This window comes from Haliotis rubra, unplaced genomic scaffold, assembly GCF_003918875.1.
Source record: "Haliotis rubra isolate DU_JTF1 unplaced genomic scaffold, ASM391887v1 Scf1458, whole genome shotgun sequence".
NCBI lineage: Eukaryota > Metazoa > Mollusca > Gastropoda > Lepetellida > Haliotidae > Haliotis > Haliotis rubra.
Genome location: NW_025765401.1, coordinates 30,151 through 54,286, shown reverse-complemented (window position 1 = coordinate 54,286; position 24,136 = coordinate 30,151). Strand labels below are relative to the sequence as shown.

General features: G+C 40.7%; 2 protein-coding genes across 2 annotated transcripts; both read left to right on the top strand.

Annotated features, from left to right (window-relative positions):
- Positions 1–1,910: 1,910 nt before the first annotated feature.
- On the top strand, positions 1,911–10,860 carry LOC124269587 (xaa-Arg dipeptidase-like). The gene is made up of 6 exons (XM_046704611.1): positions 1,911–2,356; positions 6,029–6,177; positions 7,133–7,275; positions 7,926–8,080; positions 9,317–9,563; positions 10,258–10,860. Exons 1-6 carry the CDS (start codon positions 1,994–1,996, stop codon positions 10,389–10,391), a joined length of 1,191 nt encoding a protein of 396 aa, XP_046560567.1. The 5' UTR covers positions 1,911–1,993; the 3' UTR covers positions 10,392–10,860.
- A 5,315-nt stretch (positions 10,861–16,175) lies between these two features.
- Positions 16,176–23,319, top strand: LOC124269583 (xaa-Arg dipeptidase-like). The gene is made up of 6 exons (XM_046704607.1): positions 16,176–16,591; positions 18,073–18,221; positions 19,211–19,353; positions 19,661–19,815; positions 20,398–20,644; positions 22,677–23,319. Exons 1-6 carry the CDS (start codon positions 16,232–16,234, stop codon positions 22,808–22,810), a joined length of 1,188 nt encoding a protein of 395 aa, XP_046560563.1. The 5' UTR covers positions 16,176–16,231; the 3' UTR covers positions 22,811–23,319.
- Positions 23,320–24,136: the final 817 nt, after the last annotated feature.

Genomic DNA, 24,136 nt, shown 5'->3' with positions numbered 1-24,136 from the left:
CACTCTGGTATGTTTTGAAGGCACTGGATGGTGTCTTCGACGGTGACTATGGCATCATATACGATCAGTGCACACCGTCACTGAGGTATTGTACACGCGCTTCCTTGAACTCACGACAGTATATATAAGAGCTCGTAAAATACCCATTATACCAAAGGTTGCTTTTGTGATATCACACACATAAACAAAATTACTTCAGGCTAAAGTTCTGTCTTTTTCTTTAGTTTCTTTGTGGTCGATCCTCGATCCTGGACCCGACAGTCTGTATTGCTACATGTACGAGTCGATTTCCAAGTTGAAACAACAAATTAATCAGAAACGTGTTCAAGAAAGATTTCGGTGTGAAACCAAACGAAAGAGAAATGTTACACAATTTTCAACTGTATTACCAATTCCACTAGGTTGACAAATCAATACTAATTAAGGCAAAGTAATTTGATAATACGATTCATTGGACTGCCTTTGAGAATCTGTTCTAAACCAGTATCCCACTGGGGGTGCTGCGTTCTAAAGATTATCGTCACATGATAGCAAGACGTGTTTGGATGTATTATAACTTGGGTTCGATATCAACAGGAATGCAACGCTTGGAGGAATTTGAAAATCAATATATTTGAGTAAAATTAATTTTATACACAATTAACCATCTTCAGATTACTTTTACAAACTGTTGCAGAAGTGAGTTATGGTTAAAACGACATAATCAAATTTAATAAAAAAAAAAAAAATTGATAACACGAAAGCAAATTCGGTAAGCTTTCCCTTGCCCCCATGTTTACTCAGGTTTATCAAAACTATACTCATGCCTGTGGGTTTCTCTAACATAGTAGACATCTATGACTTACATCACCTTGGTCCTCCCTCCTTCTTCAACCTAACAGGCGTGGTAAACCTGGAATGCTGCTCAAAGCAGAGTCAAAATTCATAATTTCTACAGAGCATACGTTAGTGCAGCAATTTAGGTTTGATTGTTGATTAACGCCGTATTCAGCAATATTCCAGCTATATGGGGGCGGTGGGGTAGCCTAATGGTTAAAGCGTTAGCTCGTCACGCTGAAGACCCGGGTTGGATTGCCCACATGCATTTGCGGATCCAGAAGGGAGGGGTACGCACCCCCACCCCACGTTTTGTCCTGAAAGTTTATTAAATGACCTTTGAAACTCGGGTGGAAATGAAATGTGCACCCTGCCTTTTCTCAATAGTATGCAACCCCCCTCCTTCTAAAAAGGCTGTATCCCCCCTGACATGGGTTCAATGTGTGAAGCCCATTTCTAGTGTGCCGCCGTCATATTGCTGGAGTATGGCTAAAAGCGGTGTATAACAATACTCACTCACTAACTCCAGCTATATGACGCCGGTCTGTGAATACTCGATTAAAGACACGTAAACCTAATGAAACCGATCTACGCAACTGGGAAGAGATGACATGCATCAACCAAGGCAGCGAGTCTGACCACCCGATCCTGTTAGTCAAATCTCGTGACAAACATGGCGGGGGTGCGGGGGTGTCCAATTCTATACAGGCTGTAACAAGTATTTAAACAATATCTGCCGATGTGGCTTTAAATTGTAACTTATCATAAAACCCTCAACGTGCGACTAATAATCAATATACATAAACAGTTTGCATTTTTATTGGGCCGTTTTAAAATCAGAAAAAGGAAGGAATTAATTATTTTTCCACTTTTCGCGTATAATTTTCGTGTGTGTAGATCAGAAAGTGAAGTAGGTATAATGGGGTTGTAGATTAATTATGTACAAAATTCGGATTGTATATGTTATGAATGCGCCCGCTGTTAGTCGAAACCATGTGCAAGAGAAGGATACCATCCGTCAAAACTCCCGCGTGACATTATCAGTCACTATACAGGCAGTCAACATATCAGGTCAATTGTCGGTGGTTAAGTGCCGTGTGCACAACGCTCCTGGATTAGTCGGCTCGGTGTTTCGTTTATCAGTTCTCATAGCTGTATCAACAACACTCGCATCACCATGTCCTTGAACGAAGTGGCCTGTCGGGAGATCGACGCGAACTCTGCAGATCTGAACACTCTTAGTCAAGAAATCTGGAAACACCCTGAACTTGCGTTTGAGGAAACCTTCGCACATGACTACATCACGGGTTATCTCGAGAAATGCGGGTTTGACGTCCAGCGGAGGTATAAACTCCCGACAGCGTTCCGAGCAGTGTACGGAGAGAGTGGCCCCGGTCCTAACGTGGCTGTCATCTGTGAGTATGACGCTCTCCCGGGGATCGGTCATGCGTGCGGCCATAACCTCATAGCTGAAGTGGGCGTGGCAGCGGGACTTGGCATAAAGGCTGCCATTCAGGCCGCGGGAAAACCCATTGGAAAGGTATGGTTGGTTGGTTTGTTGTTTAACGCCACATTCAACGCCGCAATAGGTCGACTATATGCAATAATACTACTACAAATAGTAACAGGGCCTACTGAAAATTTATATAGCGCTAAATCCAACCACTAAGTGGGTGCTCAAAGCGCTACAAAATAATAATAATGTTTGAGTAGAGTCAGAGACCATATAATAGAGGGACGGCCCTCCCCAACAGTTTATCATTAACCATCAGCGCTACGGTCTGGCATGCAACTGATACACATCGACACCCTGCTGCTAACTTCCCTCTAACGGTACACATGCGCAACAGATGCGCAGACATTCGCAAATGAGCACTCTGGTATCCACGTAAACAATATTGCGTAATATCCGGGCCGAGAGTAATTCTCTTAGCGGGATTACACTGGCTGCGTTTGACAGTTAAACATTACATGGACAGCTCCAATAAACTGATTACGGAGACACCCCCTCGCAGACACCCCCTCGTCTTGGTATCTGCGAGTTTCATTCTCAATTGAAATGTTCAGTACACGGCGCAAATATGGGTTTTACGCCAAAAAGCATAAAAAATAAAATACTGATCGTAGCCATATAAATTTGGTACGAAGCAAAAGAGGAAATCGCCGTGAATGTTGACATATTATTTTAAAAATGCTAGTAGTAAACTATTCTTGTGAAAGCGTGCGAAAATCAAGTGTTGTGGAGTAAATATTTCGGAAAACATCATATTTCGTCGCATTGCAGGAGTCAAAATAAGGAATTACGCGACCGCCACAGACTTATAAATGCCACTAAACCAATCTTTATCTTATCTGCTTTTATTAGACCCCGGTAACTAAGGATTTGTATTGAGAATTAGTAGCCGTTATTGAAAATCAAAATCGGGACTTTCGCAGATTTTACACCTCCGCCATTGTTCTCACAGAACAACGAGCACACATGACAGTATTCATCAAATACAAAGACAAATATATATGCTTTAGCACCCCTAATAAACTTCAGATGCATTGTTGCGAGTTAAGTATATACATGAGAATAAATGAAAAATATTACCTTTGCAATGAAAATACGCGAAATCGATGACTGAAGTGAACACACGTTTTCGCCAGCTTCCGGATAGGCTGCGCAGTACAACCCGTGGCGCTGATGGTTTTGCGCATTGGCTCGAGGATCGTCCCTCTATTATATGGTGTCTGGTAGAGTTAATAGGCAGTGAAAAGAGATGCGTTTTGAGATGTGATTTGAAGAAAGATGGGGGCAGTTTTAAGGCGAGGGGCAGTTCATTCCACAGCGATGGAGCACAAACACTGAAAGAAAGCTTTCCATAAGAGGCCAGTCTATAAGAAGGAGTTTTCAATAAGAATTTTCTTTCAGATCGCAGTTGTCTGGATGATTTGTAGGGGTTAGCATTTCACTTAGATATTCTTTTGACATGACTTTTAGACTCTTGAATGTGATACAGAGAACTTTAAACACTATCCTCGCCTCAGCTGGAAGCCAGTGTAATGATTTCAGTATCGGCGTATGTGAAAGTACTTTAGGGCACGTGAAACGACAAAATAGACACCAAGGGTTTTTACCCGGGGTGAGAAATTTATATCAGAGTTACCAATCACAAGTTTTAAGTTCTTGTCAGTTGACATCTGAAGCTGTTGCTTAGAGCCTACCAACATAATCTCAGTATTTCCATCGTCAAGTTTCAGTTTACTACATGTCATCCATGATTTTATCTCTGATGCACAAACACTTGTTTTCCGAAGGGATTCAGCAACTTGTGAAACTTCAAAACTACCCAGGACTTGAGTATCATCAGCATATGATTGGTGACCGAGATCATGCCATTTTATGATTCCACCAAGTTGATTCGTATATCACAAAGAGTAATGGACCCAGAACCGATCCCTGTGATACTCCACATTAAGATTGGCACAGCAAGATTGTTTGTCACCTATGATAACATGCTGGCTTCGGCTGTCAAGAGCCTGTCAATATGTCTGTTTTATGGATGCGGTCTGTAAATAATTGAGTCTGGATCAGACACTCTAGTGATCAACAGCATGAGCATTTAACTACGCAACTGTAATACGACGACATGTGTCAATCAAGTCAGCGAACGTGACCACCCGATTCCGTTGCTGAAGGGTTGCTGAAGACCAATTCTAACCCGGTTCCTCACGGGTCCCTCGAAAGAATGACCCACATGATTTAACTACAGCTAATACATTATCATCACACATAATTGTCAATATATGGAGGGTTAACATAATTACTAACTGCTTCTCAGCTGGACATTTGTATTCAATGTAATATGATCAAGTAATTAATTCCGAAAGGAACCTAGGTATACCATTCCACTGTTGATACTAGGAATATTTTACCTTTCCATGATACACATAACTGTTTCAGGAAATTGACAGACAGACAGATTTATTTCGTAGAGCGGCCATGAGGCCAAAAGTACAGTGACATTTTTACATCATGTGGAAATGTTAATTGTATATCTAGAGATATTTGATTATCCCTATCAAAAGTTCGAGTTGACCATTTCGAGCTTTGTTCATAAGGGTTTGTTTTATTCCAAGTTTTATCACGTAAGGAGGGCGTTAGTGAAAATATGCACGCACACGCTTTTGGAATATTCTCGCTCACGATGACAAACGTTATCAGGCTCGCTGACTTGGTTGACACATGCCCTGGGTTCCCAATTGCGTAGATCGATGTTTATGCTGTTGATCACTGAATTGTCGGGCCCAGACTGGATTATTTACAGACAAGCGCCGTATAGCTGGAATAATGATAATTATGATTCATTTATACAGCGCCTAGTATCCATTTGACTGGTTGCTCACTGAATCGTTATTTCGTCGGACAACCCAAGCTGCCAGGGATGCGCAGGAAGGTTAATATTCAAATGACTTATCTCACCGGTAACCCATTTTCTTCTGGGTGAGGTGGTGAGATGACATGGGGTTTAACGTCGTACTTGAGAATGTTCCGCTCATATGACGATGTGCATGCATGCGTGTGTATGTGTATGAGCGGCTGCTTGTACTAGCCCAGACTGAAGTTGGTTTTATAGTGCTAGCCCACTGAGATACCATGCCGCAGTGAAGCATGAATACCCCACTCGGACACATTATACTGACTGAGCCGACCAGTCCTTGTTGTACCCATTAATGCCGAGCGCCAGGCAGGGACCAACAAGTACCACATTTTAACGTCTTTTGGTATGACGCGGCCAGGGATCGAACCCGCTCTCCGGGCGGACGCTCTAACCACTACACCACGGAGGCGGTCTCTTCTGGGTGAATACAGGCAGTTTTGTATTCTCTTGTATACTCACTTGCCCTACTTGAGACCACATGTATCACACATGCTTCGTTGTGGGGCAGGACTGAAGTCCAAGAAACTCTCGGGAGTCAAGCTGCCAAACACGGTCACCCATCCAAGGACTGGACGCGCTGGACGTTGCTTAACTTGATTAACTTGATTCGTGACCTGAGCTCTCCGCACAGGACCACACACCACCACAACATGGGTGCGGTGTAAAACTAAACTCACTCACTCACTCACACTCACATCATATGTATTGTTTACCCTTGGTGAGACTTAAATCTATCTGGCAAATGTGCTTATTAGTTATATCATCGGCATTGACGCTTGTGTCTGCAGGTGACGGTATTGGGGACTCCGGCAGAGGAGTCAATGGGAGGGAAAATCGATCTGATCAACGCCGAAGCATTCAAAGATGTGGATGTGGCCATGATGGCTCACCCAACACCGGAGACGGCGGAATACATGCCAGCATTAGCAAGGCAAAAGTACTTATCGTGTTTGGTTCTGTTTTGCTTTTCAAGAGAATAAATTACAAATTGATATTTAAAGTTAGAATGTTTACATTGGGTCCCGTGACATTGTTTTGTCTGCATGCCAGTATTACGACTACTGGTATGACGGAGACGTTTACACGACCACAGGTGATTTTACGAAACGAGTGTCAGAATTAGTGTATTTTCCGAGTAAGAGACATACATTCGAGTGATTTTTTTTCTCTATTCAAAGATCGACATAGTGCTAAAATAATTGTAAAATTAATATTCATCATGATTCATTTAATGGAAAATGCGATTAATGTGACCAATTCAAAACCTGTTTTTCACCCCATCAAACTGTTTATTGGTTTCAGTCTCCCAGCTTAACCTTGGGATGTCCATTTTAGGAAATCCCCTTTTGGATGGTAACATAGTGCGTCCAGGACAAACGAAGCTGAAACCATTCTTGTAGTCATGAAAGTGTTCAGGAAATCCAGTTCTCAAGTTTACAGGGATGTTTAAACAATATCGTGGAATGGCGTAATAATTTTGATAATTTAATGTTTAAGTGGACCATCAAATGGTATGATGTCACTTATTTTGACAAAGGCAGGCCTACGTTACCTGGTGCTAAGTAGCTTCCTCGAAAAATTGCATTTCTGTCCCTGCCAATATTTTGTATTCCTTTTGAGTTTCCCTTTAGAGAAGTGCACCGATAACGACCGCCATTTTAGAAAACCAAAGTTGTCGAATAACGTCAATCTTCAACGTTTCTATCTTGACGTCATTCCGAACTGACGTGACAATAAGATTCGAAAAAGGTCAACAATGCCGCCAGGATGACGGAAACAATACACAGAAGTGCCTGAATTGATAATGGCACCAGGTCAATTACGATTTTTCTCACTTTTTCTAACCCCGTGGCTGTTTTTTTGATTCTGCATACGTTTTGTGTCAAACCAAGGTGCTTCATCAAGTTCCACGGTAAGGCTTCTCACGCTGCGGGGTTTCCCTGGGACGGCATCAACGCACTTGACGCCGCCGTCTTGTGCTACCAGAACATCTCCTGTCTCAGACAACAGATGAAACCTGACTGGAGAGTGCATGGTAAGTAAGTTAGGTCGGACCATAATTAAATGTAAAAGTTGTGAATTATAGAGTAAGACAGTCATGTTGACTCGGTTGAACAGTAGTAATGAGGGGGCGGTGGGGTAGCCTAGTGGTTAAAGCGTTGGCTCGTCACGCCGAGGACCCGGGTTCGAATCCCTACATGGGTACAATGTGTGAAGCCCATTTCTGGTGTTCTCCCGCCGTGATGTTGCTGGAATATTGCTAAAAGCGGCGTAAAACCAAACTCAGTCAGTCAGTCAGTCAGTAGTAATGAGAGGGCTATAGATTGTTGTGTGTAATTCAACATGTATTCCTAATTGTCTCGCTGAAAGTTTATATGCATTTTTCTTTAAGAAATTCAAAATATTATACACGTACAAGTTTGAAACCCTTTCTTAATTTACATGATGTGTTTTTTTTATTTGAAATATGTATGCAAAAGTCCGTTGACAACAATATGAAATCCATGACATTTTGAAAACGATTTTTCTCTTTAAAGCAATGCTGGAATGAATGTCTTGGCAAAAGAATATATCAGAATAAAACGGTCTTAACATTGTTATGTTGTGCCAGATATTTATTAAATGAGCAGTAGTTATTAAATGATGTTTTGACAAAATCATGATTGCCTTTTGTTTGAAACGAAGGCGTGATACACAACGGAGGAGTCAAGCCAAACATTATCCCTGAGTTGACGGAGATGGAGTTTAACTGCAGAGCTCCCACGGACAGTGAAGTGGCGGAGCTTGTCAAGAAGTTCTCAGCGTGCGTGGAGGCTGCTGCTACAGCTACAGGCTGCAAGGTGATGCTTCAACTAGTATAATAGTGAATGCAATGTACTATGTACAAACCACAAGACCCGTGAAAGTCCGGGATAGAATCTTGATCTTCAGTAACCCATGGTTGTCGTAAGAGGCGACTAACGGGATCGGGTGGTTAGGCTCGCTGACTTGGTTGACACATGTCATCGGTTCCCAATTGCATAGATCGATGCTCATGCTGTTGATCACTGGATTGTCTGGTCCAGACTCGATTATTTACAGACCGCCGCCATATAGCTGGAATAGTCCTTTAGTAAAACTAAACTCACTCACTCTTCCAAACCACAAGGTGGTGCCTCAAGTACACCTACAACTACAGTGAATGCAAGGTTAACATACTCTACGTTCTCCTACAGGCTGCAAGGTGATGCCTTAACTATACGTTGTTTAACAGTGAATGCAAGGTTTACTCACTTTGTAAGTTGTATGTTCTCTTTCAGGCTGCAAGGTGATACGTCAACTTCACGTAATGTACGGTTAATACACTATGTATGCTGTACGTTCTACTACAGGCTGCAATGTGATTCGTCATTTATACGTAGTGTAACAGTAAATGCAAAGTTTACTTACTATCTAAGTGTAACAGTGTGATGCCGTTCAACTGCATAGATGAGCCTCAACTATACGTAGACTAACAGTGAAAGCTAGGTTAACACACTATGTACATTGTACGTTCTACAGGCTGCAAGGTGATGCCTCAACTACTATACGTAAAGCTAGGTTAAGTGTAACGTTCTACAGTGAATGCTAGGTTAACACACTATGTACATTGTACGTTCTACAGGCTGCAAGGTGATGCCTCAACTATACGTAGACTAAGTGTAACGGTGAATGCTAGGTTAACACACTATGTACATTGTACGTTCTACAGGTTGCAAGGTGATGCCTCAACTATACGTAGACTAAGTGTAACGGTCAATGCGAGGTTAACACACTATGTACATTGTACGTTATCCAGGTTGCAAGGTGATGCCTCTACTATACGTAGTGTAACGGTGAATGCAAACTTAACACACAGTAACATGTAAGTTCTCTTACAGGCTGAATGGTATGCATGCAAACAGGTGGAACTGCCCTAAAGGTAAACGCAATCGGCACCAGCTGTTATCAACAAATGACATTAACGCCAGCGTCTCGCGTCAACGAATCAAGTGACGTTTTTTAATACAACGTGAGTAGATATCGCATCATCTAAGCCTACTTTTCCTGTGTTACAGGCAGACTATTACTTTCACCCAAAAGCATACGAAAGTCTCATCACCAACAACACCCTCGCGACATCCTACAGGGACCATGCCGAGTCCCTTGGCCTAGAGTTCTCGCCCAGTGAACGTGTGACAGGGAAGTACGTTGGTTCAACCGATATGGGTAACGTGTCTCACGTCGTGCCGAGCATCCATCCTATGTTCTTCGTCGGGAGGAAAAACTGCATCAACCACACAACAGAATTTACCGAGGCAGCAGGTATACATAATTATTAGTATCCCAACATTATTGGCCATCCCACACTGAGGGTCGGCAGCAAATCGCTCTATATAGTTGTTGTTTAAAGATAGTTAATGCAGCGCAGGAGCAGCCATTTGTGTTTTGGCTGCTTGCTCCCTAATGCTTTTGGAGATTTTATAAGAAAATGGGTGGTTTGACAATAGTCTTTATTGAAGGAAAAAGACCGATGCTAAAATCACAACAGTCGAGGGCTCCCCACGACTGTGGTGTCTGTCATACAGAACCTGAAACAAATATACCCATTGGAGCCTATGCAAGTCTAGAATGTGTGGCAAGTCTAGATTACCACAGTTTCTGAAGATGAAGAAAGTCTCTGGGCTCTTTTTATTGTATTTTATTAACATTATTTAGAAACTGTTTTCCCCTGTAAACTATGTTCATTTCAGAGACTAGTTGTTATTCTATGCGCTGTGTTGCCAACGCGTTGTTTTAGTGCGGGAAGGCCTTTACAACACACTCTGAAGTACTCCAAAAGAAACAAAGAAAAAATAACATAGAGAAATCAATTATGAAATAACCATTTATAAAAGTCCTTGCATACAAAATGCTGCGTAATACAATCACGTGTTTGTGCGATTCATATTTTATATGTCAGAGAATTACTAACCGAAACCGATCAAATGCCAACACCGGTTGACGTTCTGTATTTCAGGTTCGTCCGACGCCCAACCCTATACACTGAAAGTTAGCAAGGCGCTGGCTATGACGGGTGTAGACCTGCTCCTACAACCATCCTTGTTACAGAACGTTAAGCGCGATTTTCAAAGGGATCTCCAGTTGTCATAATAATACATACTTGATTCATACATTGGTTTTGTGAATATTTATACACACGCTGTCCTATATTGCATCTCATTTACAATGCACAGTTTAAATTACTTGATAGCAATAATTACTATTGTCTGTCACGTCTGGTAATCTGGTCACGTTAAGATAGCGTCAGGTTACGAGATCTGAACAATTTGGTGCGTTCACTATCCTAGACAGTCCTACTTAACTGTCCCGCTGACATTTCCGCCAATTCACTGCCTCAACACAGAATTAATTCCGCTACGAAAACAGATCAATAGATTCTGGTTGTATTGTATACTAGTCACACGTTGCTGAGGATGAAATCATAGATTCAACAGAAAAGTATGATGTGGGGTCAAATTTGGTTTAAATATCTAAGCTTATTGTAAGCATGGATCCTAGGTTTCAGTATGTCATTTCGTCTTGTGGATCCCATACCTGCTACTGACATGTGTTGTGTTATTGTCAATGACTTGTTCTATGATTTGCAAAATGGTTGACCGGTGCCATGAAAACCATTTTTATGGCTACTCGTGTATCAAGTGCATAAGGTTAGATTAAAGTGAGTGTCTGCCTAAGGAGGGTTCTACCTAATTATTTATCCAGTTTTAAATGGATACAATTTCAAATTATAAATCTACGTTTAAGTAAAGTTGTGAATTTTGTGTGATCCTTAGCAAAGTGTGAGTAGTATATGACAATGGTATTGAAAACTTTGCTCAACGAATATGACCTAATATTACCCAACGATGTTGTAGATGTTAGAGCACATGCCTGTTTGAAACATGTTCTAGCCTGGTAACTCCTGAGGACAAGATTCAGATTGTGTTTGCAGATGTCTTAGTATTTACGAAAGCAGAGATATATAAATTCTTTTGTGTCTCACCATTTACTTCAAGGAGTACAAATATAACTTTGATTGTATTTATAATATTGTATGCATCATGAGAATACAGTTCTGATTTTACTCGGCAAACGACATTTATTTTCACAATTAGGTGCGTTTTTAGCATCACAATTTTGTCGTTTCCTGTAAATCACAAATTATTGTGAATAAATTGTGTATTATATACGCGGCTGACAGGGAAAAATGAATGTGACTTGTTTTCATTGGTTTATAGAAACACGCGTTTTTGTGAAAGGTTCTAGGAAATTGTCACAAATAAAATACGAGATTTATTGTACTTTATATTGCATTGCATCATCACAATATCATACTGAGTCTATTTCTCAACATCTCAGGGATAGACATAGATTAATGTTGCAATATCTCCAACAATCTATCCCCAGCAATCCATCTCCAGCAATCAATCCCCAGCATTTATCACCAGTAATTTCTCGTTGAGTAATGTTTCTTTCTCAAAATCCTTAAGGCGAGCATGTGACGTGGGTACACTGAAACTGGTGCCTAAATTCAACAAAAACTATTTTTAGACACATATTCTTGCATTCCTACCGTGATCCGCCCAAAGCAAACCACATCTTTGTTTAGTAACTTAAAACATAAATCCACGTAATCGACATGTGACCCGCGAAGATCCAGGTTAGAACTGATCATCAGTATCCCATGCTTGTTGTAAGAGGCGACTAACGGGATCGGGTGGTCAGGCTCGCTGACTTGGTTGATACATGTCATCTGTTCCCAATTGCGTAGATCGATGCTCGTGCTGTTGATCACTGGATTGTCTGGACCAGACTCGATTATTTACAAACCGCCGCCATGTAGCCGGAATATTGCTGAGTTCGGCGTTAAACAACAAACAAACAAATAATTGACATCTGGCGCAGTACAACAGTTATGTTTGATGATGGAGGAAATCTACTGGTGGGACATTTCAGAGGATGACTCAGATATCTGCTGTTACGCAATTATTCATGGAACACAGATAATGTGAACTAACATCATTATACAAACTGGAGATTGCTATATCGTACATAAAACATGAATGATACTGTAACATCAGTCATGTACTGATGGTGGGGCATGTGGTAGGCGAGCTGTCTAAGGTGCCGCATCGATCCCAACTTGTGACCGGGTGTGAAAACCTTGGAGCTAACATTACTTTCAGTGTTGTCACAACCGTGTGTACTTAAATTAATCAACTCATCTGATGGTAGGTGACCAGATGGTGGTCACACGAACACGTGCAGACACTTAGTTGCGGGTATAGTAACGTGCAGTATCACTGGACAAAAATGTGTCCTAGTGCACCCAGCGGCAAATGGGTACCTTGTGAGGATGAGGCTGTGTCATAACTCGCTGCGCCTAACAGACTGCAAGAGTTGAATACACCCCAGGGAGTTGAGTTCGTTAAAAGAATGCCAGAAAAAAGACATCCGTTGATCACGGGAACACTCCAACTCCTTAAGCATGTACTAGTTGCGTGGATATGTGCGTTATATAAATATCCTATAAAAAAATATCTTATGATAATAATATCATTAATCAGTCACCTGGTGTTACAGGTATAGAAGACAGAAGTAAGAGGATGGACGTGATCAACAATAAGTTCACCAACATTTACCATCGATTCTAATATGCTAAACCCGATGGCTCAAATTAACCACCCATGTAAGGTAGAATAAATGATGTACATGTATATGTATTTCAGGCGTTGCCCAACACCTTGTTTGTCTGGTGGCATCAGAAAAACATTAACATAGTGAAGAATAGTATTTGAAAACAAATTGTCTGGTTATTTTATTCATTACATATTTACAGTTACTGTCGATTCACGATTCAAGTTATTTTTCTCTTCATAATATTTGTGTATATGTTTACGTCATTACAATGACGACAACGTAATCTGTCTCAAGACGTAACATCTGTGGAATGATGATCATGGTTTGTCGTGATCAACGCGGGTTCAACGATTACTAACGTCGAAGGTATTCAAGCTGTCTGTCTCCTTATTCCCCAGGCTAATTACTTTTCCAAACTACAGATAAGGGATGAGTTCAAATACATGCATTATGAGTTGTTTAGCAAAGATGACACTTTAAACAAACATGCATACCCAATGCAGACATCTCTGGGCCCTTTTGCAGCAAGAGAATGCTGCATTTGCGTCATCTGATACAGTTGTGAATACACTCGTAGGCTTTAAACGGCCATCGACTTCGACGGAGAACAAGTGATGGGCAACATACGACACATTGCCCATGTCTGCGGACCACATTGCTATGCCTTGAAACGTCTCCTGTGTAAGTTCTATCCCTAGGGCGTTAGTGGTGAAAGCCTTCGCCAGAGTCCTGGATGAAAGTCACACCTTTAAAGAAGGTAGGTATCTATTGTCTTAGATTCCATACAGCGTGACAAGTAAAGAGGAAAAGCCAAAGTGTCTCATGTCGTTTTTGTTCTCCTTGGTGAACCACATGATCACGGCTCGCTTGGATTGGAAATCACAAGTTTCGAATTTCTGGTAGAAAATGCGTATGGTGTGTAAGAGAATTTAATGCCGACACGGCTGTTTGCAGAAAGAAGATTTCAAGTACAGTGTACTGTTAGTGTAAAATAAGATTTGAATTTACCCCCAAAACAACAACAACAAAAACAACCAAAAACAAAAACAAAAACAAAAACCCCAAAACAAAAAAAAACAACAAAACTAAAAAAAAAAACCCTCCCCAAAAAATAATAAATAAACAAATATAAATAAAACAACAAAACAAAAAAAACAAACAATGAACAAAAAAAAAAAAACAAACAAACAACAAAACCAAAACAAAATAAAAAAACAAAACAAACCAAACAAACAAAAACACAAGACAAAAGCAATAAAAAAACCAACCCCTGAACAATTAAACAAGACAAATCAATAAAAACAAAACCAAAACAAAACAAACCAAAACAAGAAAAAAAACAAAACCCAAATCAATGCAAATAGAAACTGTGTTTTCCATTATCCGTCGACTTTGTTCTAACTTTAACAAACTTTGCTCCCGACCACCAGCATCCGGGGATAGACCCCCATACGTGCGATATTGCTGACTTCATGTGTGATGCTTGAAGAGGGGTTACGTTATCACCTTTGTTGCTGTTGCTTTTTGCGTACAGATGTGCGACTGACGATACTGCTTTTTCTCGTGTTTGGCCTTACATGTTATACAATTATAGACTGGTGATGAGGTCAATACCTGTTTTTATGGACCTGCGAAAAGCAAAATTGACCGAGGACGAAGTCCATATCGCTTTTCGCGGGTCCATAAAACAGGTATTGACCGAATTCACCAGTCCATAATTGTTTTATTATGTAATTACCGAAAAAAGCTCCTAAAAACAAAAACATGTTCATTTAGTCAAGAAAAGTCAATTTATTTTCACTACAAACCAATAACGTCATGTCAACAATACTGTGATATGTAAACAATAGAATGACGTCATAGCTTGACAAACAAAATCTATTTTTAGTAACTCAAGTCAATATGACTGGGTTGGAGTCTGTCACGTGACCGCCTCTAGACCACGTATCCGACACAATTGCGACCACGGGTAGTTTACCAAAGTATTTGACACCGTTTCACTGACATTCTGTGTACACATATATTGTCCCGATACCTTGACCTCATCTGACCTCCAACTGTTCAGCTGTACGATATCTGGAACACATTACCAGCCATTAAAGGTGTATGGTGCACCAATAGCAGTGCGCATGCGTATAGTTTAAACACTATAGGTGTCACTTTCACCCTACATATTTCGTATACACATGTTCATCCAGGGTGTTGAATTCCACCACATATGGTGAAACATCCGTTGAAAGGGTGTAATATAATGAAAATAGATAGGCGATATATAGATTTACGCCGATACTCAAAGCGTATTCTTTATTTATATGGCGGCGGTCTGTAAATAATCGAGTCTGTAAATATCCAGTGATCCACATGTGATTTTGCGCAATGTAATATAATTGTCAAAATAGATAGACGATATATAGACAGTGACGATTTCAAAGCGTTTTTATTATTACCAGAGAGGGTATCCAAATGTTAATGATATTGTTCAGGAGATAATTGTATTCAGCACGCAGTTGTTGTGAATTTTTGCGGTTTCATGTATTCCCTGAATTCCTTGCCTCCTTTAAAGTATTCAAGAGACGACAGCTGTCGTAATGATTATATCTCATATACATTATATTATTCAAAGTTGAAATGTTATACCGAACTGATATGTCCGACTTCAACTTAACATTGTTGTACTTACATAACGTCAATTCAGACCAATGACAACGGAGCGGCCAATCCAAATGTATGAGAAATTGTGGATTCCAAACAACGCGGAACGGGCACTCTTACCTCAAAAGAGCACAAGTAAGACACACGGAATCTATGCTTATACTTAAATTACAAGACCAGTGAAGATCCAGGTTAGAATTGGTCTTCAGTAACCCATGCTTCTCGTAAGATGCGACTAACGGGATGGCTTGGTCAGGCTCGCTAACGTAGTATCCCAAATGCGTAGATCGAAGCTCATGCTGTTGATATCAAGATTGTCTTGTTCAGATTCGATTATTTACAGACCGCCGTCATATAGCTGGAATATTGGAGTGCGGCGTTGAACAAACAAACAAACAAACAAACAAAACACAAACAAACAAACAAAACACATTTAATTACATGCGATAACACATGCATTCTGAAATATAGATAATCTTTTCCCCTTGCTTGTTTATTTTCTTGAAAATGATACTGTGTGGTCTCTCACCTTTAAATAACGTGGATACTCTCTGTTATAGTCACAGTAACGCTTCACAAATGTGGTCAGAGCCGTGTGCAGCGGGGAGAACAATAGCAATATTCAGCAACGTCAGTCAGCTATTTATCACCCAACTGCGATGTCAGGGAAAGATGTGGCTTGTCGGGAGATCGACGTTCACTCGTCAGATCTCAACACACTCAGTCAGGAAATCTGGAAACACCCAGAACTTTGTTACACAGAAACCTTTGCCCACGATTACCTGACCACATTTCTTGAGAAACATGGATTTGAGGTTGAGAGGAATTACATGCTTGATACAGCCTTCAGGGCAGTGTTTGGTAAAGATGGAACAGGTCCTCACGTGGCCATAATGTGTGAATATGATGCCCTGCCGGAGATCGGACACGCCTGTGGCCACAACCTGATAGCTGAAGTGGGCGTGGCAGCGGGTCTTGGTGTGAAGGCGGCGCTACAGGCAACAGGGACGGGAGGGAAGGTCAGTATGAACAGGAGAATTGTATGACCAGTGATTGAGTTAAAGTGTGCTTAATACTGTTCGTCACGGCGGCCGTTAAAACGTCGAGTCTGAACCGGGCAAATCATGTTTTTTCGACAATCTTTTGGCCTATATTTTACATATTGGGGGCATATGCCCTCACTTTAGCTTCCTATTGATGCAATAAAAGATTTATTATCCCTTACAACTTGCCTGGAATCGATAATTGAAACTTCGAGGCGAACAGCTTCCAAACAGAAACACTTGCCATATATGGAATGTCAACTATTGCTCCGTTGTCGATGTTTGCCGAACTGGTTTCAATCACAAATTCGGCGTAGGATAAAGAGCGCTGTAAGGGACATAACTCTATGGGGTTCGCTTGAAATAGTGTTCGGCCGGTAGAGGGCGCGAAAGTCGATTTAATGCGACGTTCGAACTTTTTAAATTAATATTGCAATCTTAAATACGTAAGTTTTGGGGGATAAATTAAATGGTAGCTTCCCTGAAGGCTGATAGTTAGTATTCTTGAGAGAAATCCATTATGTATTTTTAGAGAAATGTGGTGTGACATTGTGTGATAGGTTTTAATGACTATCGCATATTGATTTTTTGTTGTCCTCTTATGATGTGTCACGGAGCTGCACTCCTAAGAACAGGCTGTCTTCGTATTCCAATTGCGTAGATCGGTGCTCATGCTGTTGATCACTGGATGGTCTGGTCCGGTAGAGGGCACGAAAGTCGATTTAATGCAACGTCGCATTAATTCATTCGAACTTTTTAATTTAATATTTTAATCTAAATGCGTAATTTTTTGGTGATCGATTATTAGCTGGAATATTGCTGAGTGCGTCGTAACTCACTCAACTCACTCACTACTAACTGTCCAAGTGATCAACCCCAGAAAACACTTACAAGCCTCAAGAGGAGGAGAGGAACAATTTATATTAAATGATAACGTCTTTATGGCATTGGATGTGGCGTTTTGGTGACGTTTCGGTAATATCAAGTAACGGTGTTATCATCTCCACGGAACTGTCGCAGCCATTGTAATAAAGAAGCTGTCAATGAATATAACTTGTTCCTCTTCATGATTTCAACTTCCAAAATGCCACTTACAGAAACTGACAAGCGTCGCTCATTACCAAGCCATGAGCTAATATACATTTCATGTGCCATTCCTATTATTCGATACTGGTAAAGGCATCTCATTCATTATCACCCTTTCTATGAGGTATTCGAACCGTGCCTGAATAGCGTGAACGAGTTGAAATACATCCAGTCGAATATGTTTCTTGCACAAGGTACGGGGCGGTGGGGTAGCCTAATGGTTAAAGCGTTCGCTCGTCACGCTGAAGACCCGGGTTCGATTCCTCACATGGGCACAATGTGTTTAGCCCATTTATGGTGTCCCCCTCCATGATATTGCTGCAATATCGCTAAAAGTGGAGCAAAACCCAACTCACTCACTCATTTTACAGGTAACTGTTCTGGGCACGCCAGCAGAGGAAGGCGGAGGGGGCAAGGTTGATCTGATCCATGCCAACGCGTTTGAAGGTGTGGACGTGGCAATGATGGCTCATCCTGCTCCATTAACAGCTGTGGATGCATCTTATCTGTCGAGAGAGCAGTAAGTGCATGCTCATAACACTGAGTGTTCAAGTACTTTCTGAATCATTACTTATTGAATGTATGCCTGCGTTGACTTGTGAACTGTTAAAAAAACTCTGCGAGCTGCAGTGGTGATATTTTTGGCAATAAATGGATGAATAAGTTGGGTCTACTGCGACTTTGAAATCTTTACAATTACATCACATCATGTCATTTCCCAACAAGGATCAGGTATAATCAGTCACATCTGGTATTCGAATAAACGATCATCGGAACCTGGCGCGACCAAGGGACGCAACTCCATGCTAACTCTATGGCTTAGATGGCATTAGATCCACTTGTGTGTTCAGATATATATACAATTAGCACAATATTTAGTTATTGTTTGTGAGGAATTTTGAAGTGGCAAGAACAGTGTGTCTTTACGATGTCACACAGAGAAACAACACACACAAATACACACACACACATTCATACATACATGTATCATGTTATTCTACAGATATACAACAAACATTAGATTAAGAGAATCGACTCATTCGTTTGGAAACATACAAAATGTATTATAATAATGCGTTATAGTACTTGATTCAGAACATAGTGCAAAACATCAGACGAAACAATTTAAATATGTATTCCGATTGCTATTAGGTGATCAATGTCGTGTCTGTATATCAGCATGTTTATGTCTATATAGACACATATTTTCCGTCAGACAGGATACGATTACTGTGGCTGCTGTATATGTTAATTCTTTTGCGATCGTTTTCTGAGTGTTATTATGTCATGTATGTCAGTATGACACTTGCGTGCAGATGTTACAGCTGGTAGTAAGTGTATTCTTTAGCCACAAAATCAGCGTTTGAACTAGAGTAAATGATAGAGACACTCCATTGTCATAAGTCCACGGAGTGCCCATTGAAAGCTTTCGTGAGAGAAGCAAAACTGTTATTCTGATGCCTTTAATAGTTTCTATGACAGCTTCAGTAATGACCTTTCTTGCTGAAGGTGCAACATCAAGTTCCATGGCAAGGCGTCTCACGCTGCAGGGTTTCCCTGGAAGGGCATCAACGCCCTTGACGCCGCCGTCTTGTGCTACCAGAACATCTCCTGTCTCAGACAACAGATGAAACCTGACTGGAGAGTGCATGGTAAGGGTTCTATATTTACAATCAGCTAATTCCAAACATGACCGGAAAGACGAGATACTTATTCCGGTATGTGTGTGTGTATGCGCTCGTGTTTGCGCGTGTGTGTGTGTGATGTGTTTCATTCTGTAACAACAATACGACTGTATTAATTTACCTATGTCACGTTTACTTTTTCTTTTCTCTTTATAATTCACAGAATCTAGGGCGGATATTACTGCTGATGCAGTCAAACATTGCATTTAGCCTACAGCTATCAATAAATTGTCGTGCTGCACACTGAATATTCTTCACTGACCTTGTGTTTTAGGGATAATCAAGAATGGTGGAGCCAAGGCTAACATCATTCCAGAGCTGGCGGAACTCGAATACTACCTGCGGACACCTACCGACGAAGACATGGGAATTTTGAAGAATAAATTTATTCAGTGTATCATGGCGGCAGCAGCAGCAACCGGATGTAAGGTAGATTGTATAAGATGATGTCCATTATGGACTCGCCCAGTAACTTTATGGCATTCATCACATCTTAGTTGTTCAGTGTGAGCGACTTGGGCTTAATACACTCTTTGTCAACTGTGTTGAAGTCATACCAGGGCAGTTCAGCATATCAAATGCCAATGGAGACACACACTACCATGTAGTTCATTGTTATTAACTGGCACATCCGATGTGACCCGTGAAGATTCGGGTCAGAATTGGTCTTCAGTAACCCATGCTTGTTGTAAGAGGCGACTTATGGGATCGGGTGGTGAGGCTTGCTGATTTAGTGGACACCTGCCATCGTATCTCAGTTGCAAAGGTCGACGCCCATGACGGTGATCACACGATGGTCTGGTCCATACTCGGTTATTTACAGACCGCCGCAATATAGCTGGACTATTGCTGAGTGTGGCGTTAAACAACAAACAAAGAAAACATCTGATGTAAGAGACAGTTTATTTGGGCATGTGACAATCATCCGTAGGACATATCACCAAAAATTGTATATTTTGTTTCTGGTGAAGATTCGGGAGGGGTATTCATGGATGCCTCTTTAATTTTAAGGCGGAATACGACTTTGAGCCAAAGGCATATTCTAACGTCGTCACGAACAGATCTCTGGCGAAGTCATTCACCACTAACGCTAACACCCTAGGGATAGAACTTACCCCGAAGGAGAAGTATGCAGGCATGTCAATGGGGTCCACAGACATGGGCAATGTGTCGCATGTTGTACCCAGTATCCATCCCCTGTACTACGTGGGAGTCGACGGCTGTCTTAACCATACAAGAGAATTCACTACAGCATCGGGTGAGGCAGAAATAGGGAAAGGTGTAAACAAAAGATCCATGGTTTAGTTAATGAGCCTTGTCGCTTTCGCAATATTGGTATTCTAGATGAGGGTTGAGGGATATGTCAAATGGTCATAGCAAGGGTACAGTTCTCATTAGAGATCAATTTAGGAACAACACATGTTTTGATTTCACTGTCATTAAATCCTTGCATTTTTGGTCTTTTCTAGTAAGTAGGTGAGGTACAAATGATATCACTCTCAGACAATAGCCATGGGAATAAATTTTACACGACCAAGAGGTTGTGACAAAAGAAAGTTACATGTAAGGTAAATGCATAAATTATGGTTATAAAATAACACAATACAATAGCAAGACAAAACCTTAGACGCGAGAATATCTACGCATTTCATTATTGCTGTTTGCAATGGGTTATGTACCACCAGCAATGTGTAAAGAATATTGTGGTCGTTGGTTCGGAAACCTAGATTCCCCTTGGTATTGATCCTTGATTTGTTAGCCAAAGCGGATGTCATTTACAACATCTAAAGTGTCTGGAAAGGGTGTTACGATATTTTATCCTTCCTGAATACAGCAAAGTTAAATCCCGTACACAAGTAAAGATGCATTATTGTTAGACCTATAAAAAAATTAAGACATGTGTACATGTTGTTATACAATATAACCCTTTACAACAATTATATTGATTAAGAGCCGAATTACACCCTTCGAAACCAGATATGCGAAACCCAAATTTGAAAGTAAAGAGGATGTCCATTCATCGTACAATGGACTGCTCCGAAGTATAAGGAAGTTTTCCAGTCATCGTACAATGGACTGCTCCGAAGCATAAGGAAGTTCTTTCTTGATCTCTGATCAATGTTGGAACTTCTATGGCGTGTATTGCACGATCATTATAACCTCTATTTGGTTCCCCCCAAAACTTTAAATTTTCACGTACCAGGTTTTTAAATGTAGTATTTTTGTTCTTTTAAATTTCGGCTAAATTATCCTACAATCGCCAGTGGCTGAAGGGATGGTGTAAATCCAGCTAGGCTCCATGCAGGTAGCAAAAGTAATGTAAGTCCCCATGGTTCCTAGTATGGTGATCTACCTTCAGTTGTTGGTGATCTATAGCCTGTGTTTTATATTGTATTGTCTTCTTTAATTGGAATGTTTCAGCTTTGCTCGCTAGTTTTATATTATATCTGTGATTATTTAGTATTTGTACTGTCCATCGTCGACAGGTTTTAATCTTCAAAATGTTTTCACTTTTTATTGTATAAATTGTTTTCGTCACGATATGGCTGAGATATTGCCGATGTGACGTTAAATATTATTGATGTCAACTTCTTTATTGTGAATAACTAAATCTTGCTTTTCTTACAAACCAACCAACCAACCAGAAATGATACAATGCACCAATTTTATTTTTCTTAGTTAGAGCATTGCACAATAATGGTGACAACAGTGAAAGAGTTCCCTAGTAACATCTGTTGTGTTGGCTAAGGATGCAGCTCATAATCCCAGTGCATGCATTAGTATTATTTCCATAACCTAGATATATTCTGAAGCATACTGGCAATGTTCGTTGTGTGTTAGAGTTACTCTCTATCCACCGGATCGCCTCCGTGATGTAGTGGTTAGAGCATCCGCCCGGAGAGCGGAAGGTCGCGGGTTCGATCCCCGACCGTGTCATACCAAAAGACGTTAAAGTGTGGTACTTGTTGGTCCCTGCCTGGCACTCGGCATTAATGGGTACAACAAGGACTGGTCGGCTCGGAGTCAGTATAATGTGTCTGAGTGGGGTATTCCTGCTTCACTGCGGCATGGTATCTCAGTGGGCTAGCACTATAAAACCAGCTTCAGCCTTGGCTAGTACACACACATACACACGCATGCACGTCGTCATATGAGCGAAATATTCTCAAGCACGACGTTAAACCCAATTTCACCTCACCTCACCTCTATCCACCGCTGCTACCATGTAATGCAATTGAAATGCTATGAATTTATCTAATTTACAATAGGAATGCAATCATTGCTTCCAGGAGCTCCCGAAGCGCAACCCTTGACACTGGAAATCAGCAAAGCTCTCGCAATGACAGCTGTCGACGTTTACACATCGCCGGAGATGCTGACGGACATACAAACAGACTTCAGGTGTGACATAAAGGGCAGCTAAACATTCGTCTGTGGTCAGAATTGATAAGCAAACTGAATATACTGAGTATATACGTTTAAGGATAATTATTTAGTGCAAATGACTCTGGACCTTATAGTATATTTTCCTCATCAATACGTATTAATATAACCAGACATGAATGATGAAGCGTGGGTGATAGTAAAAAGATCACTTCAATATTGCGATGAATAGAATATAGGATGGTATTATTAACACGGTAAAACTAGACAAAGTTTTACCAATATTTATGACAGTATATATTATTTGAAACTGGACATGTACAGATTAACTGACCACGGTTCACAATCTTCAAGCTGCCAAGGGTCACATCGATAACGAACATCCGAAACCAGTATCTGGTCCGGGTCTGCAGATAACAATAAACTAATCAAATTCACTGTGAACTTCACCCATCAACACCGATGTCTTCAATACGTTTATGAAAATTATCATATAATCCGGTCAAGATAGAGTAGCTTAAGTGCGCAGTTGGCACCGTATCGTCAGTCGAGTTAGGCAATAGGATTTAGATATAGCAACTGAAGTTCACAACAACAACTTTATCGTCAGTGTATCAGTAAATGGGATTATCTATGATAACTGGAATAGGTATAAAACAGGGACAACACACAGTCACAAATCGTTCAGTGACTGCTGTGTAATAAACTCCTTGTTTATTTACTCAGGTAAGAAACTTTACTTTCTTCTACTTTGACATATATACCATTGTTATTCTAGGTTAACTTTAATCTATTGTAAATACCTTAACTATAAGTTACAACCCTGGCAGTACCTTCAGGTTTATGTGGAACGAGGCATCCCTTAGTATGTGTCTCATCTCTTCTGTATTGCAGTTTAGGATTATGTATTTCATACTGATTGACACTACACTGTTTTGTGACGATTATAGAATGTATAGAGTGTGTCGGATATTTTAACTATTGTATTACGTTTTGCATGAATACTATATGCTGTTTGGGACCGTGACAGAATGTAGATTGTATGAATCCCCACTGGGGTGATGTGTAGAGTTCTGAACTATTGTTGTGTACATTGGAATATGTATCGCGATTAATGTAGTATGTGTCGTGTATAACGAATCTACATGTGATGTTTATGTACTTTGATATCTGATTGCATTCTGATCATGTTCTAATAATTAATTGTAAACTATGCTATTATTGACTGATTATGTAAAATCGTTCAGTGACTGCTGTGTTATAAACTCCTTGTTTATTTACTCAGGTGTTGTGTTGTGTGTGGGTAGGTATGGGCAGTGGATGGAGAGGTGCTCTGTTAGGATGCCGTGAAACTTTGGAGACTTGA